The sequence below is a fragment of the Acanthopagrus latus genome, chromosome 4 (genome assembly GCF_904848185.1).
Source record: "Acanthopagrus latus isolate v.2019 chromosome 4, fAcaLat1.1, whole genome shotgun sequence".
In the NCBI taxonomy this organism is placed as follows: domain Eukaryota; kingdom Metazoa; phylum Chordata; class Actinopteri; order Spariformes; family Sparidae; genus Acanthopagrus; species Acanthopagrus latus.
In genome coordinates, this window is record NC_051042.1 from 19,527,668 (window position 1) to 19,544,927 (window position 17,260).

At 37.9% G+C, this 17,260-nt stretch overlaps 2 protein-coding genes across 3 annotated transcripts in view; both read right to left on the reverse strand.

Annotated features, from left to right (window-relative positions):
• The window catches only part of apba2b (amyloid beta (A4) precursor protein-binding, family A, member 2b), a 68,994-nt gene extending 59,733 nt beyond the window's left edge, over positions 1–9,261 (reverse strand). Inside the window, exon 1 of one of the 2 annotated variants that reach the window (XM_037094494.1) lies at positions 8,504–9,261. The gene's annotated coding sequence lies outside the window, so the exon portion shown is untranslated. The remainder of the gene's footprint in view (positions 1–8,503) is intronic. The other variant, XM_037094495.1, reaches the window with a different exon arrangement.
• A 3,485-nt stretch (positions 9,262–12,746) lies between these two features.
• Positions 12,747–14,039, reverse strand: saa (serum amyloid A). Its single transcript, XM_037096274.1, has 4 exons — positions 13,885–14,039; positions 13,659–13,758; positions 13,237–13,375; positions 12,747–13,136 (listed from the first exon to the last, which is right to left on the reverse strand). The coding sequence occupies exons 2-4, from the start codon at positions 13,744–13,746 to the stop codon at positions 12,998–13,000; spliced, it is 366 nt and encodes a 121-aa protein (XP_036952169.1). The 5' UTR covers positions 13,747–13,758; positions 13,885–14,039; the 3' UTR covers positions 12,747–12,997.
• Between the last annotated feature and the right edge of the window lie 3,221 nt (positions 14,040–17,260).

Sequence of the window (17,260 nt, forward strand, 5' to 3'; positions counted from 1 at the left end):
CAGACCGGCATCTACATATTCACTTGTATTTTGAGTGAAATGTATCTGCAAATGTAGAAACAAAAAAAAGTTAAGGGTGAAACATGTTTGCACTTTTTCTCTCTTTCTCTTACATTTGTGCTAAAGCTTTTTTATAATTTTTTTCAATCTGCGAGGTCCCCTCTTTCCCCCATTCATCTCTGAGCAAGTCTTACACTGCAGTGAGAACAGCCATCTGGTCGCTCCATCACCTTTATCATACAAATGATGAACAATCATCTGCGCTGTCAATCAACCAACATGTCTGACCATAGAAATAATGGCCCAGAGGCTTGTTCTCCAAGCAATTCAAGATTCAGCCTCATTTACATTCGACATGCTTGAACAACAGCATGCTGCATTTTATAGCTGAGTTCATTTACCTCTACATCCATAGACGACAAATGTTTCTTCGAATAGCAGCAATCTCTCACTGTCACTGAAAGATATTTACCAGATGTGAGTTTGTCTGCATAGCTCAACAATGACAGCAGCAGGTGAAGCTCTCTGCACATCTAAATGCTAATAGCATGCTGCTCCTCAAAATAATGCGGTAGCTAATGAGCTGGCTTGGTGGAGGCATCTGAGCCTAAGTAATGTCATAAGTGACAGCATACTGAGGGAGAGGAGGCATCTTATGACTCACAACGCAGCAGGAGGGTTTCGTAAAATTGGTATTTAAGGTACACACATACACAAGCCAGCACCACACACACATGCATAACTAAAAACTCACAATGCCATGGTTAGTTTGACTGAAACTCTAGGTTTTAATTTTAGGTCATATTCACATGGAATACCTGCATCTTCCTCTTCAGTAAGCGTCTCACAACCTTACATCATAAAATGGTAAATTCTGGAGGAATATCTGAGCGCAAAGTGACAGTTGTTGACTGTCTACCATATGCTTGCCCTGTACACACACACTCATTCTACAAGTTTACAAAATAATGCTGAGAACAAAGATACTGAACAAGAGGCGTCTTCGAAAACACTACTAATTGCCTAAGTGATTAAAACGTCAATAGATTGGCTCCAAGTAATGGTGTAACCAAAAAGACTCAAGCCTTCTCAGTCTGTCCTGAATGTGAACACACGTGTCTCTTCCTGATCACGGACTTCCACTTCTGGCATGTCCTTATTGTACCTCTAAGCAATCTATTTTGGTTGACTCTGACACTCTGGCTTGCTGCCCTGGGTTGCTGCTTACAGCTAAATTTATAGTTCACATTTTTCATGTTCATGCATTCTGTTGTCTTGTGACACAAAAGCCATGGCTCAGTATTAGGGTTGGGTTCTATTTTGGATCCAGTTCCACACTGATAAAACACTTTACATATACGCTAAGCTCTGAAGCTAAATAATCTCTTTTAGGTCTTTTAGGGGCAATTTTCCACATGCCAGTGAGTTTAACTGTACAATGAGTATTACTCAGCTTGTGAAAACAGTCATATAATGTTTTCTGTGAAACAGCTTTCTACAGTCTGAGAAAATAATACTGATAATCTCGTCAGAAAAGAAATGCCGCTCTCTAGATAGAGTCTGGTGGACAGTGGAATATTTAATCAACGTTTCATATTGAATTCATTACATCATTATCTAATTGAAGCAACAGGTTGTGATCATTAACTTCATAAACCTGTCAGTCAAACTCTAGACTTTCAATTTTTTCAGCAAACAAACTATTTATACAGACAGTTTACATCTTCTTGTTGAACTTTTTCTTAATGTGGTCTTGTTTCTGTCTGACTGGTTTGCTTTTGTAGTTACTGTATATTGCTTCACTGAGTGCAATGCCTTTGCTTTGTCTGTTTTAAAAGGTGCATCATAAATAAAGTAATGATTATCATTTTTACTATAAAATCTCATTACAGATCTCAAGTATATCTTTGAACTTGTTCTGAACATAAATCACAAACATTCAAATCTGAATCTAAAATGGCATCACACCACAAACCTAATCATTTAGGGATTCAAATTATGCTGATTCTAGTCCAGGTGAACAGAGTAGGGGGCCTTCAAAAATCCAAGCAAATAAAAATATTAAGACTAGAGTTTATACAAATGTTATCAATTTGCACCATATAGGTACATCTATCAATGTTTTAATCATCTGAGCTGGATAACAGAAGCCACAACTGTGGAGGAAAGCACACTGGTATGATTCAGACAGACCCAGTTAACGAATAAGGCTGTTTCAATGCTTCTCTGGGTGTCGCCTCAGAGCGATTCTTCAGTGCCACCCATGATTAATGCAGCTATGAATGGGTTTCTCTTTCACCAAGCACTGTGGGAGAAAGGCTTCTTTCATGCTTTCTTTCTTACTTATCCATCTTGCTTTCCTACCAATGTGACCTGATTTAGTCACAGAGTGTGAAACTGATTTGGACTCATTTACATGCTAACACCATAAAGAGAGGTGAAATGATGTGTACGCACACCTTAATGATTCTAACGGACACCACAGCCCTTGGCAAAAATAATCGGCACTTTCAACTATATAATTCACAAGCTCAATATTCATAAATCTAACTCAGGAACAGCACGTAGGAGCACGGCCATCATGTAGAACCATTGCATGTTTCCACCTTGACATGCTAAAAGGATAAATACATTTATGTTGGGTTCTAGTAGAGGTAAAATGGGGGCTACAAACTGGAGGATGAAACCTTGAAGATGTATGTTGGTTGTATTACTTCAAAGGTGACCTTGTTTAAATTAATCTATGACATGCAGAACAATTAACACAATTCATAAATAATCATAATAATAATAATAATAATAATAATAATGATACAATAAGTTGAGTTTTGATTATGTAACTGCATACATGGAAGTTATGGTTATCAAAAGCAGCAGGGAGGATAATATCATGTGTGTCTGGTGGCAGGGCAGTCAAAGGAGATTCTGTACACCCTACCTTTGTGTTTTGAGTACACTAGCCTAGAGACAATGTGGACTTGGCCTTCACACTTGACTCAGCGGTGTTATTTTGAACACTGAAGAAAGCGTAAGCGACATATCCAGCTGGACTGTGACATCTCTAGCAAACCTTATTCATGCCTCAGCTAGTCGCTGCTTCGATATCGATTCCTTGAAGGTGCAGGTCATTGATGTGTTGAAGTATGTCAAGGGAGCAAAGACAAGTGTTTGATGCATTCTGGAGAACGACTTCTCAAACCATAATGGATTTTAGAGCAAGGCCATAAGAACAGGACCGAGAAGTGTTATGTATGTACGGAATGAGAAAAAAAAAAGTCACAGGGAAGACAGCTGTAGAACTAGGCTTGCTGCTGTATCACTTGCACATAAGTGATTTTTTTTTCATTCTCTTTCCTTTAACTTTGAATAGAAAATGCATTAAAATTGACTTTGCATCTTATCTATAAACCTCCTCAACCATAACAGAGCTTCAGAGACAAAACCAAACAGTTCAAAAACTAGCCCACATTTTAACACCTGTCACAAACACTGAACAAAGAAATGCCAAAATAATGCCCCTAAACCATGCATGACGCAGAGTGTGACCTGGATTTCAGCATGTTATCTTCACCTGTTAGTAAACAGCAATAGTGTATTATTAACGTAATACACTTAAGCTATAAGTCAACACTTCAGCAAGAACAACGCTTGGCCTCTCAAAGACCAATCTGGCCACTTCAGATCAATTGTATCCACTGGATGAAAGCTATAGGAGATAGCTTTGTCTCCAAATCAAAGAGGTCTAGTGAGGGTTTAAAAAAACATCCATGACAGAGGCAGAATCACAGATCACACTTTCAAGCAAAAACAGAAATGGAATGAGACAGTGCTGTCAAAACAGCCTGAGTAACACTGATATGGCTTTCATATTCATGTGTGTGATACTAGGACAAAGTCAAGAGCTGGGCAACAAGGGCTGACCCATCTCCGTCAGGATATTCATGTTTTATTTAGAGACAACTGATGGTTAAAGTTGTACACCCTGGCATTTTGTATGGTAATGATAAGGCACATTACATCCTTGATTAGACATTTCTGAAAAAGCTAAAAAGCCAAATTCCTTGTAAATGCTTTCTCAAATGACAATCTGATATAACAGTCATATATCATGCCATGATCACTGGATACAAATTTGAATACGAAAGGTCAAACTTGAATATGTGATGTCGATATTTCCTCTGAGCAGCATCATCATCTGATATGTGATGGTGAGTCATCACCAGTTATCCTTGCAACTCTGACTAAGTTTCGATGCTATAATCAAGCTCACACATAACCAAGAAAACCATTTTTTCTAGTGATGAACATCGAATTGTGATGAGTCCATAAACCCAGGGGAAAAGGAAAAAACAAAATAGCTGCTGGCAAGCTAAAAACCAGAAGATTAAAGTCCTTACTGGGCAAACAGAACAGCCATCAAAGCAGTGCAGTGGAAGACGATGAGTTGAAGTAAGTGCATGAGCTCTGTAGATATATTATGTTACAGTGCTATTTCAAATAACCTCATGAAACACAACCAGTAGGGATAGAAAGGATTTCCAGTCAGTACATGTAGAGGTGCTTCTGTCAGCTCTAAATTCTCTCGCACTATTGACTCTAGCTGGCTGCCACAAAGTTTTTGCCTAGGTATTTTTTTTTTAATTAAGCTTGATATGGCTGACTGGAAAAATAAAACTACATGGCCCTCGAAAAGCACATAAAACTGGCAAGGCTGCAAAAATCCTCCAACGTCTAATATTAAGAGTGGAAAATGTTTTTATCTGCGTCTGAATCCTATCGATGGTTAGATTAGATTAGTTAGATTTCTGGAAAGAATCCTGTATGGAAATAGTGGGGCTTTGTACTAGAAGGACCTGTACCAGACTCATTACCACTCAGTCAAATCATTATAATTATATAATATGTGAAAATTCATGGTGTGATTCATATGTATCTGATTTACATAATATTGCAAAGCTCATTGTTGGTTTGTGAAGCTGAGCTGCAAAGAGATTGTAGTGATGATGTCATCTGGAGATAAATCCTCTACAGATGGTGAATAATGGAACAACTCGTGGGACAATATGACAGCATCCATGGTGATCTCACTTGTGAGCCATAGCATCACATGCCACATTCACATAAAAACAAGCTAGATGTAATATTGCAAGTAAAGTAATTCATACGTCTGCAGGCACGCAAACCATCTGCAAAGAAAAAGGTTGCCTGATGTCATAATCATTTTAAGCCTTGACGCTCTAATTCCCACCTTACAGAGAGAGTTGTCTATGTTTGTGTATGTTGAATCTAACAGTCTAAAATATACTGACTGAAAAAAACAATCGATTATTGGAGATCAGAACATTTATGGACTCGAATTTTGGTAATTCCACAATCATTTAAGTTTTTTTTTTTTTTAAATGTAACATTGTAATTGAACATCTTTGGGTATTTGAGACCTTGTCAGGTTAAAAAAAAGTAATTTCGCGATAACTCCTTAGACCCTGGGAAATAGATTTAGGCTTTTGAGAGAACTTACCGATAACTGACAGGGTGAAGGATAAACTGAACTAGAATGGCGCCCACTACAACGTATGCCTCTGCAACAGTCCCCTTAAATTCAATCAAATCTATATGTTAATCAGTTAAATCCATATTTGTATTAGGTTTCTTCATCAAGCTCCATGCATCATTCCCTGAGAAATTAACAAAAAAATCGTAGAACTGCCTCTTTTTGCAGATCTTCACCTAAAGTTGATGGTGTCTGTTCTGGGCCAAGACCCATCCTCAATCCAAGTCTACCTTCCATCAATCCACCCAGCTCAATTTCCTGACTTCAGCTTCATGACTGTTTTGTTTTATGTGCCCCTTTTTAATGTAAAGTCTCTTTGGCTAATTTCTCAGCATATCTCTGTCTGCTAGTTACCACACAGCAACAGTTTGGTTCACAGCTTGTCCTCTACATGCTAAATCCTGCTTTGAAAATAAATGTGCTCGCTCTAATTGTTCACACTTTTTCAGTTGTCTGGAACAACACTGCAGCACCACTTATCTTACAAAAGCCTCATCATCAATCATTGTTTCAATTTCCTTTTATGCCTTTTCTAACATTTTTATGCAACATGAACAAAATCAACACCCACCCTGTAGCCATATTTATGGGTTTAATTATCTTGGAATCTTTTGTTTTTGCCAAAGGACATGATAGTATGTTATTATACCTCCACCCACACCAATGTTACAAACGGAGTAGAGAATGTAAGTGTTGGCGCTGTATGTGAAATCCATAGCTTACAAACCAAAGCTTTTAAGAAGATATAACACATGATATTATATAATGGATAAATGACTTTCCTGTGGCACTCCTGACGCTAAGGCAGTCTCATTTCCTCTAAAATAATATTTTTGTTTAGTTGACCCATGTAACAAGTGCATTTAGATCAACTGACTTGATAGACTAATGGTTTAATAACAGATTATCAAATAGTATTTTTCAATAGTAATTGTGTTGCACGGATGGAGGTGTTGCTCTATTCTGTTTCCATCCCCAGGGTCCAATTTAGTATCCTCTGGCTGCAGCTAGAATAAAATCCCGGCAGGCTGCAGGGAGGGTGTTTGCCCTTCAGTGCAGGTGCTAAACAGAAAACTATCCCAGGGTACGAGATACAAAGCAGGGACGTGAAGGAGACAAGCACTGGAGGACGGTGCAGAGGAAGTGAGGACAGTCTGAGAGGAGGCTCTGGAAAGAGAAGGAGGAAATAAAACCTAAGCATCCCCACTTTCAACATCACAACAACTCAACATGCTGGACACATCCTCCAAGGCCTTATGGGCTTCTATCATGGCTTTCCAGGGGCCTTTCACTTTTTTCTAATAGCCATGCATTACTCTCCTCTATCTGCCCTCAGCACTGGTCATCCTCAGCTGTGACACAGCCATTGTTCTGCCTCTCTGCTGTCTGCTCCCCACTGTACAAGTCCCATCTTCCATCTTTATTCCATCCAACTGCTCACCTTTTTGTCAGCTTTACTCTAGTTGTCAAAACAAATTAATTATCTCTGTCTAGTCACTAGCTACAGAATGAAAATTAACATTTGTAGATCATTTATCAAGGCTAGGATGTGAGCGATTCAATCGTTTGTCTTTGGCTTCATGGTTTTTGTGCAGTTTCAAAAAAGAGGCAACAGTGTGTCTTTTCAAGCTTAGCAAACTAGGATCCAAAAAAATTACTTTTGATTTCATTTTAGTGGAAAAGAAAGAGATTTCTTTTTTTTTACCATTATATTGTGCCAACGATCATAACCTGATTATATCACGTCTTATCGTTTGAAATATAGCCAAATAATGAACGGAGTCTTACTCAAATCTCAGCTGGTTTACGCTGCTGTTATTAACCTCACGCAGCATAGCATGTATTGTGTATTCCACCGTGGGCCAGCGCCAACTCCAGGGAAAACACTGTTGCCGTGAGAGAAACCAACAAAACAAGACTTGGAACTGTAAACATCAGAGAGCCCCGAGATATCATAAAAGTGGACAATAGCTAATGAAATGCATTCTGCATGACTGGATGAGGACAGACGCGAAGGACAAAACAGTGCATGATGCAGAGCAGACCCTCTGAGCCTGTCCCCTGCTCCCGCTGAACAATGAACAGCCAGACACAACGCCTGTCAGCAACTGCCCTCCCCTGTGGCCGGGGACTGGCGTGGGGTGGCACACAACAGGCACTTAAGGATCCACACATCCCTCACCAAATATAGCCTTAAGACACCTACAAGCCTTACTAAACGTTTAGCTGGTCAATAACTTGAAGCCAGCATTTTCAGCAGGTGCAAGTGTAGTGAACCTGTACCACTGTTTCCAACTTAGATCTTGAGAACTGGCACTATGGATGGGAGGAGTTAATCTAAATACCACTAGGATGTTAAACAAGTATGGGGTAATAGGATGTATATTAAGGGAAATGAGGAGATATCAGGGGTGAATGAGACATTATTTTTTTCCCACAAAGAGAACTCAGAGCAGGCTGCACATGCCCGAGGTGCCGTTTACTAAAACGACGCAGGAAAGGAACTGGACCATTAAGGACATCTAAAAATTAATGACCTTCCGCATCTCGTGAGACACTAAAGGCCTATAGCGATATAACTACAATCGATTGTTTTAGGCGTAGACGAGCCTGCGCATGGATGAATCACCTAAAAAAAATGTTGCATTAGGTGTGATCGTACTTCAGAGCACCTTACATATCCTTAAACCGAGTTGCTCCAAAATACATACATCTTTAAAATCACACGCCATGACACATACAGCAAGAGGCGTTTTTCGGTCAGAGCTCACCGCCCGTTGTTAACACTGGTGCTGAGGACAAATCCACACAGGCAGAGCGGATCAGCATCCGTCCGCAGCACCTCCTCCGGATGCCTCGGAGGGAGACTACTACAGCCTCGTTGACACATGGATAATAACCGATGATGACCAAACTGTCTGACATTTTTTTTTTAACAAAACTGCGCCTTACCTGGAGAATGTCATACGCCGATCAAGTCACCTCCTTTTCGGATCTGAGAGGGATGGTGCTGGCTGGTCGCGCATCACTCAGTGTGTGTTTCGCCGACGGAAAGCGTACGGAGAGCAGGGAGCCTGACAGCGGCGCCCCGGAACGAGCATAAAATCAGACGAGCCCACTGCAGTTGTCTGGCCCGTGAATACGAGCGCCAGCCACCCCACCCGAACCGCGACTTAGACAGAGTAATCCATTACTCTTTGTCGGTCGTTACCAATTTCATTATATGGAACGTATAACTACTAGAATCATATATCCCAAATATCCAACAACTGTAGACTAAGGTTGTATGGCTTTTAGCATATCACCATCTTAAGTAGCTTAAGTTATAGGACAGGTTTTTGGTTTTTGTTTTTTGTTTTTTTCAAATCACCTTAACCTACTGTACATTATATTTAACATTTAACTATTTGACCATATAAGAGCCAACTGTTAAATGCTGCATAACATTAGCAATGGATGACTGAGGCTACTTCAGCTAAGCTAGCTAACAAAGTAAACGGATGTTAGCCAAAATTTTGTGAAATTAACTGTTACCTGTCGTTTTACTAAAACAAACAGCTTTGTCAAATACACAATCCCATCATCACCACACAGATGACTGAGAAAACTTCCCTCTGCTGAACCACTATAATGATTCTTTTTTTGTTTTTGTTTTTGTTTTTGTTTTAACAAGTACTGGTAACTTTAGGTAGCTACGATAAAAAAAGAAAAGAAAGGTTGGGGACGTTTCCACACCAAACCAAGATGGCAACCGGAAGTGGCTTGTCAACATTTAATCTATTAGTATTTAAAAAATTAATTAATTAATTTAAAAAAAAAAGGGAATTGACACTATAAATGAGCATTAAAACCAATAAAAAATCTAATTTGGCTCTATTTGCATTAATTGTTTGATGCTGCATAGAAGTTTGCTAGCTAACTGGAGGATTAATGCTAGAAAGCTAACAGTACAGTAAAGTTAGCTAACAAACATTTATATTTATATCATTTATATGATACATTTATATTTATCTGAGAGCATAAATCTTTCAGCAATGTCATTTTGTTTACCAAAGTCACATAAACTCCGAACTATTACTGTATTTAATGAAGTTGTGCCAAAGAAAGGAAAATTATTCAAAAGCTTAAATGAAGAAACGCATTGAAACTTTGATATGCTTCTTGCTACCATTGTAGTCTTACTTGTAACATGGGTTCAAAGATGGTTTTCAAAAGACTGAATTAGCCATGTTCCAGCCATCTCAGGTGTTTTTGATTATTTTCCTGATAAGAGCACCTCACATATACATTGGTCCAAACATGCTAACAAACAAACTTGACTGACATAATCACTGTTTCTGGGAATGTACAACTGTGAATCTTTGTTATCTTTGAGGGTAGGTTGAGTTTGTTGATTTCATGACATTCCCAGCATAGCTCAGCCCTGTGGAGAATTTCTAATCAATCAGAGTAATCAATAAGACAGGGGTGTGCCTTTGAGGAATGTTAAAATGTGTTGTCAGTAGCTACCAAGTTTTTTAAAATGATCCGTGGGAAGTTTGTTGGGTTACAAAAATGACACGCACAGCAAAACATATTGACACCTCTTGTATTATCTGTGCAGCAGGTTTTGAGATAGCCAGCTCACATTTGTTTGTTCATCCCAAAACAATAGAGGAGAATGGAACTTACTGCTCAAAGCGCTGAAATATTACATTTTAAAATGCACCATGGTAAAACAATTTGTCTTAGGCTTTGTTTCTTCTGAAGAAAGTAGTTTCCAATGAAACCTTTCATTGTTAGTGGCTTATCCAGACTAACAGTAGCCCTGTTTCTGGAAAGACATGTCGCTATATTGTTTCAGTCATTCATTCAGCCTTTATTTAAATCTTGAAAAATCATTGAGGGTATCATTTTCAATGATGTTGAGAGCAAAAGACAAACAGAACAGGTGCACAAATGTGTAACAAACAGAATCACAGAGCAAGTGAACAGAATCAGTACATAAACATGATAACAGATAAGAGGCAATATGGCAGAATACAAACAAAACAGATGAATGAATCTGCAAGTAAATGTACATGACAAAACACAAATAAAACAGAGGTGCATACAAGATAAATGGCAAACAACCATACAGGACAGCACGTAGTGACAAACAGTTAGATTCAGTTGTTTGATATCAAAGTCTTAAACTGACTTCAGATATAACTGTTCTATGTTTATGGAGTACTGAAACTGAAAAGAGTTGTGGTTTACCCTGGGGACTTTAAGTATGATTCAATCAGTAGACCGTGTTGAATAGTGACTCTGTGACCAGTTTGATTAAAGAGCCCATATATGGTGACAGACTTGTCAAGGCTTTCATTCTGGATGTTGACAGTAATCACATCATTGACTCTGTTGCCAGTTGTATCAAACACCACTGATCAGCCTTTATAGTGCTTTATTATGTTGTCCACACTGAGATGAAGGAAGATTTCTTCTGAAGAGCTTTAGCCTCAGATGTGAGGTGGAGTCCAGCACTGCCACTGAGTGGCCACGTGTCGACATTACAGCTGAATGAATCACCAAGCACACAGTCACAGATGGATAGGACTCAAATCTGACCCAATAAATCCACTAATGCCACAGAGAAGCAGACTTAATCCCTCTGCAAGGGAACATTTTTTTTCCACAGAGAATTGGGATCTCACTTCACTTTACAAACAATGTGTAACTTAAATTCTTTTGAATTGCTGAAATTCAAATTAAAAGATGGCTAGCTGCACATTTTAAGACACAGTTTACAACATGAAGCCATGATGTCCATTCCTATAACATATGTATAAACAGACTGTTGACAGAAAAAAATGTCACTGCCAATTATGTTCCATTTTATTTTGATTAATCGTTAATGATTTTGTTGTTATTGTCACTGCTGCATTGTGTTTGTTCTATGTAGCAACTTTCTTGTCTGGGAGTTGGAATATTGCACTCCATGTCAGAGTGTGACATTTTATTATTTATTCTATTATCAATTAGGTATTATTGCTCTCCAAAGGGGGTCTCTTTTACTGTTGAAAGCTATTTGGGGAAATTGTTCCTCTTCTTCCCAGTTTTGGCTGTGTCTGAGACTGTTTCCGATACGGGCGAATTAAAAAATGTATTTATCTGTGAACACATTTGAAGTGATAATGGAAGCAAGGGATCAGAGTTCATTTGGAAAATTAAAAGCCATTCAGAACAAATGTACAACAGTTTAATGGACACTTTTGTGACTGTGCAATAAAATTAAAACTTGATTGAGCAAAAGAAAACAATAACATATATTATTGAAACAACCCAACACCAGTTTGATTGGTATTCCCTGGATTGCACAATATTTCTTTCTTTTTAAAAGATTGTAATGAACTGATTTAAAACATAGATAGCACAGGAAGATGTTTCATCCCACTTCTAGGCCACAGTCCTGTTATAATGAGTTCACTTGTACTAACAACTTAAACAATAATATCATAGCAGATATATAAGACACATCTATTCTTGTAGAAACATGATTCCATATTGGAAAAACACAAAATTCTGACAGTAATTCAGACTGTTTTGTCAATAGCTTTTATGTTTTTTAATCTTTTTCTTGTGTAAATTTCAATGGGCTGTGCTCTACCTCTGGTACTGGTTCTAAAGAGAATCGCTGATGCTGGTGCAGCCAAGAAGAGGAGAATTACAGAGTAAATGAAACAAAAGCAATGAGCTGTAGAAGACAGTAAAATGTGGAAAACATCACTTGAGAGATCAGGAAAGATTATGTAATGATATCCTGTGGATGTATGATTGTGATATCATTTGCACACTGTGCTTGTTCAGATGATAATAAACGGCTGGTCATGTTTACATGAAAAGATCTGATGTTTCATATGATTCATAATGTTGTTTCTTGTTTCTTCATTTCTTACACAGGAAAGCATAACATAAGACGTGAATGTCATGTCTTTAACTATGAAACATTTAGCTTAGCATTTGAAAAGAGGCAGATGATTCATACAGCAATTCATTAATATCTAATCATTTTTCTTACTTTGCAGATGTTATTTTTCTTTGCTGGACAGGCTCACTGCAAACAATTTATTTTTATTTATGGATTGTTTTTCTCTTCCACATATGAACTTGGATAAGTACGTGATGAGCTTTTTGCAAAACCATTATAGATACTTTTAAAAAAAACAAAAAACAATCAGCATCATGAAATCACTTTATTGAGTTTTTTTACATTTATCTGAGAAAAGCTGTTTGAGTGGCAGGAAAGGCAAAAGTCTTTTTCATGTACTTACTTTCCAAAAAACTTCAACAGAAATATATTGGTGGCTATAACAGACACAGATATTCTAGCAAAAGCATGATTATATTGAAAAAAAAACATGATTATAAGAGGAATTTTCCTCAGACTGTATGGTCAGTAACTCCAACACAAGACTGGCCTTCGTACTAGTATCTTGAAGGAAGTCCTCGTGGCCTGTAGCGGTTGGGATCTCCTCCGTTGCGCCCCCACCGGTTTGCCTCCTGATCTCTTGCGATTTCAGCACGATCACGATCCTTTACCATATGGTATGCTGCTCTGCCATTACTGAAATGTGAATAAAGATGATGAATATCAGCACAAACAGAAAATAACACAAAAGCTTAGCTTAAAAGTGGTGTAATTGTATTTATATTTTGCTCCTCACCTGATAACTGTAGCAGCCCACCTGCCCCCTGGTCCTCTCTGGGCAGCATCAGAGTTTCCTCTGGCATGGAAGTACTTGTCTGAATTTTTCCAGTTGGCCTCCCTCATGTCCCTGTATGCTCGCAACATATCACGACTTCCTGATCAGAGGGACAGCAGACATTATTTTGTTAAATGAAAAAGAAAATGACATTAAAAAATTAAGATAATATAATAATAAAATGAAATGAAATGGTATTAATCTTGGATGAATCCAGGTGCTGTATCGTAGGGAACTCGACTTTCAGTTTTAACTTCTTCCACTTGCCTACGATACAGCTACTAGATTTACCATGATGACCTGGATGACTGAGAACCTTCATCAACATAATAGATATGTAACATTACAATTATACATGTTGTTCTTGTGAAGATATTTCCTACCTTGAACAGCTTGACCAGGAAACTTGTACCACTGTGCATTGGTTTCCACGATTAGAAACAGCACAATTGCTGCAAGAAACAACTTCATGTCTGAAGATGTCTAAGGAAAAAACAAAAAACAAAAAAACAAAAAAAAAAACAATCACATAATTCATCATAAAAAATTCAAAATGGTACAAATTTGCATTCATATTTTTCAGGTCCTATCACCAAATTCCAAACTTACTTTGCTGTTCCTGCAGAGGTAAGAGTCTTAACAGATCGAACGTAGAGTATCTTGTTGGTGAGGACTCCTCTGATCTGACTCGCCTTATATTCTGTCCTGAAACAGTGCAGGTTTTATTAGTAGCAAGCTGTGGAAATTCCAGTTTGAGATCTGAAATGTCAGCAAACATACTGAAGACACTCCCAAATTGTGCAACTGCACGTTCAAACAAAAACAGTGACACACTTGTTTATATAATCAAAAACCTTAGTTTTACTTTCCTTTTTACTTATACTGACAAGTTGTGCGTGCTCCACTTCTGGATCTGGTCCTGGAAACAATTTCTGTCAATATTATTGGATACATGGTAGTTTCTTTGCTTGTGAGTTACATGCAGGTTCCTGCAAGCACAGTGAACATTCATTGATCATTCTTGATCAATTTATCAGACAAAGCAGGACTTTGCTTTGTTTGTTTTATACATTTGCTGCTGTGCCCCTTCAAAACATGCTGCCGAGCACTGCTTGCAAACTCTTAATATTTAAGATTTAAAATCTAGATAATCACATCAGTACTTTCCAAGCTGGTGTTGCGAAGAGTATTGTTTCCCCCTTGAAACTACTGATTATGGAGAGCTACCAGGGCTAAAAACTAACTCCTTTTCAACAAGTTGTATCTGTCGGGAATTTTCTCTTAGGCCATTTAAGGCACATTTCATGACTGTGTCGTTATATTCAACAGCACGAAAGTTTATTGCATTTTTTACGTCTTTATTTACACAACCAACTACTGTTACTTATATACATAAATAGCCTGAATATTCTGTTTGTTAAATCTTCATTTTAAATATTTAAGACTTTTGGAAGAAACGTGTTCCCACTAACATAACTGGTGCAGGTTAAAGAATGAGCAAAGTTTTCAAAAGGCACACACCTCAACGACTGATGGTATTTTTCTTATTTTCCCTGATAAACCATATATGATGGTTTTCTTTCACACTAAATACAGTGACAGGTATGCCACTATTGTTTCCTTAATCACATTCATCAACTCTGTTTCCAGCTGAATCAGCCAGAGTGGATGAATGAATGCAGGATGAATGCATGCAGAATGAATTGATCACAATTACTTTATTTTGTTATCCATACTGAGATGAAGGAAGACTCCCTCTGAAGAGCTTCAGCCTCAGATGTGACGCAGGGTCCAGCACTGCCACCGAGAGTCCAATCCATCTCTGCAAGCAAAAACAGTGACATACTTGTTTTTATAACTAAAAACCTTAGTTTCACTTACTTTTTTTTACTTATTCTGGCAAGTTGTGCTGTGCTCTACCTCTGGATCTGCTCCTGGAAAAAATTGCTGGTACAGTTTCAGCCACGAAGAGGAGAATAACATGAATAGAGTGTATGAAAAAAACATCTGCAGTAATATCCAAGAAACTAAAAAGAGAGCAAAAACTGTGCCAAACACTGGCAAACATTATGGTATAAGAAAAGGAACTATCAATGTCATGTTGTTTTTTTTAACATATTGCACAGTGATTGTTCAGATGATAATAGATGGTGACACTACCAGTCAAAAGTTCAGACACAACCTCTCATTCAATGGTTTTTATTATATTACAAAGCAGAATGATTTATATTTGATATTATTGAAAGTAGCAACTTTTCCCTTTGTTGAGAGCTTTGCACACTTCTAGCATTCTCTCAATTAGCTTCATGAAGTAGTCACCTGGAATAGTTTATTATTGTAAAAAAAAAAAAGATTTGTGGAATGTCTTGCATTCTTAAAGGGTTTGACACCATCAGTTGTGCTGTGCAGAGCTAGGGTTGGTACACAGTTCAGTACAGTGAATAGTGCTATCTGGCTACTGTTCTAATCCATGTTATGGCAAGAACCACTCAGCTAAGGAAAGGGAAATGACAGTCCATCATTACTTTAAGACACGAAGGTCAGTCAATACAGAAACTTCCAAGAACTTTGAATGTATATTCAAGTGCAGTCGTGAAAACCATCAACCACATGATGACAAACTGGCTCTCATGAGTACCACCCCAGCAAAGGAATACCAAGAGTTACCTCTGCTGCAGAGGATAAGTTCATTAGAGTTACCAGCCTCAGGCACTGCAAATGAACAGCAGCTCAGATTAGAGCCCAGACGAATGCTTCACAGAGTTTAAGTAGCAGACACATCTCAACATCAACTGATCAGAGGAGACTGTGTTCTTGGGCCAAGAAATACAAGGCTTAGACATTAAACCAGTGGAAAAGTTGAGATATTTGGTTCCACCTGCCATGTCTTTGTGAGATGCAGAAAAGGTGAGCAGATGGTTTCTACATGTATGTTTCCCACCTTGAAGCACTGAGGAGGAGGTGTGATGGTGTGGGGCTGCTTTTCTGGTGACGCTGTTGGTGATTTAGTCAAAATTCAAGGCACACTTAACCAGCGTGGCTACCACAGCATTCTGCAGCAACATGCCATCCCATCTGGTTTGTGCTAAGTGGGACCATCATTTGTTTTTCAACCCAACACCAGTTTGATTGGTATTCCCTGGATTGCACAATATTTTTTTCTTTTCAAAAGATTGTAATGAACTGATTTAAAACATAGATAGCACAGGAAGATGTTTCATCCCACTTCTAGGCCACAGTCCTGTTATAATGAGTTCACTTGTACTAACAACTTAAACAATAATATCATAGCAGATATATAAGACACATCTATTCTTGTAGAAACATGATTCCATATTGGAAAAACACAAAATTCTGACAGTAATTCAGACTGTTTTGTCAATAGCTTTTATGTTTTTTAATCTTTTTCTTGTGTAAATTTCAATGGGCTGTGCTCTACCTCTGGTACTGGTTCTAAAGAGAATCACTGATGCTGGTGCAGCCAAGAAGAGGAGAATTACAGAGTAAATGAAACAAAAGCAATGAGCTGTAGAAGACAGTAAAATGTGGAAAACATCACTTGAGAGATCAGGAAAGATTATGTAATGATATCCTGTGGATGTATGATTGTGATATCATTTGCACACTGTGCTTGTTCAGATGATAATAAACGGCTGGTCATGTTTACATGAAAAGATCTGATGTTTCATATGATTCATAATGTTTTCTTCATTTCTTACACAGGAAAGCATAACATAAGATGTGAATGTCATGTCTTTAACTATGAAACATTTAGCTTAGCATTTGAAAAGAGGCAGATGATTCATACGGCAATTCATTAATATCTAATCATTTTTCTTACTTTGCAGATGTTATTTTTCTTTGAGTTGCTGGACAGGCTCACTGCAAACAATTTATTTTTATTTATGGATTGCTTTTCTCTTCCACATATGAACTTGGATAAGTACGTGATGAGCTTTTTGCAAAACCATTATAGATACTTTTT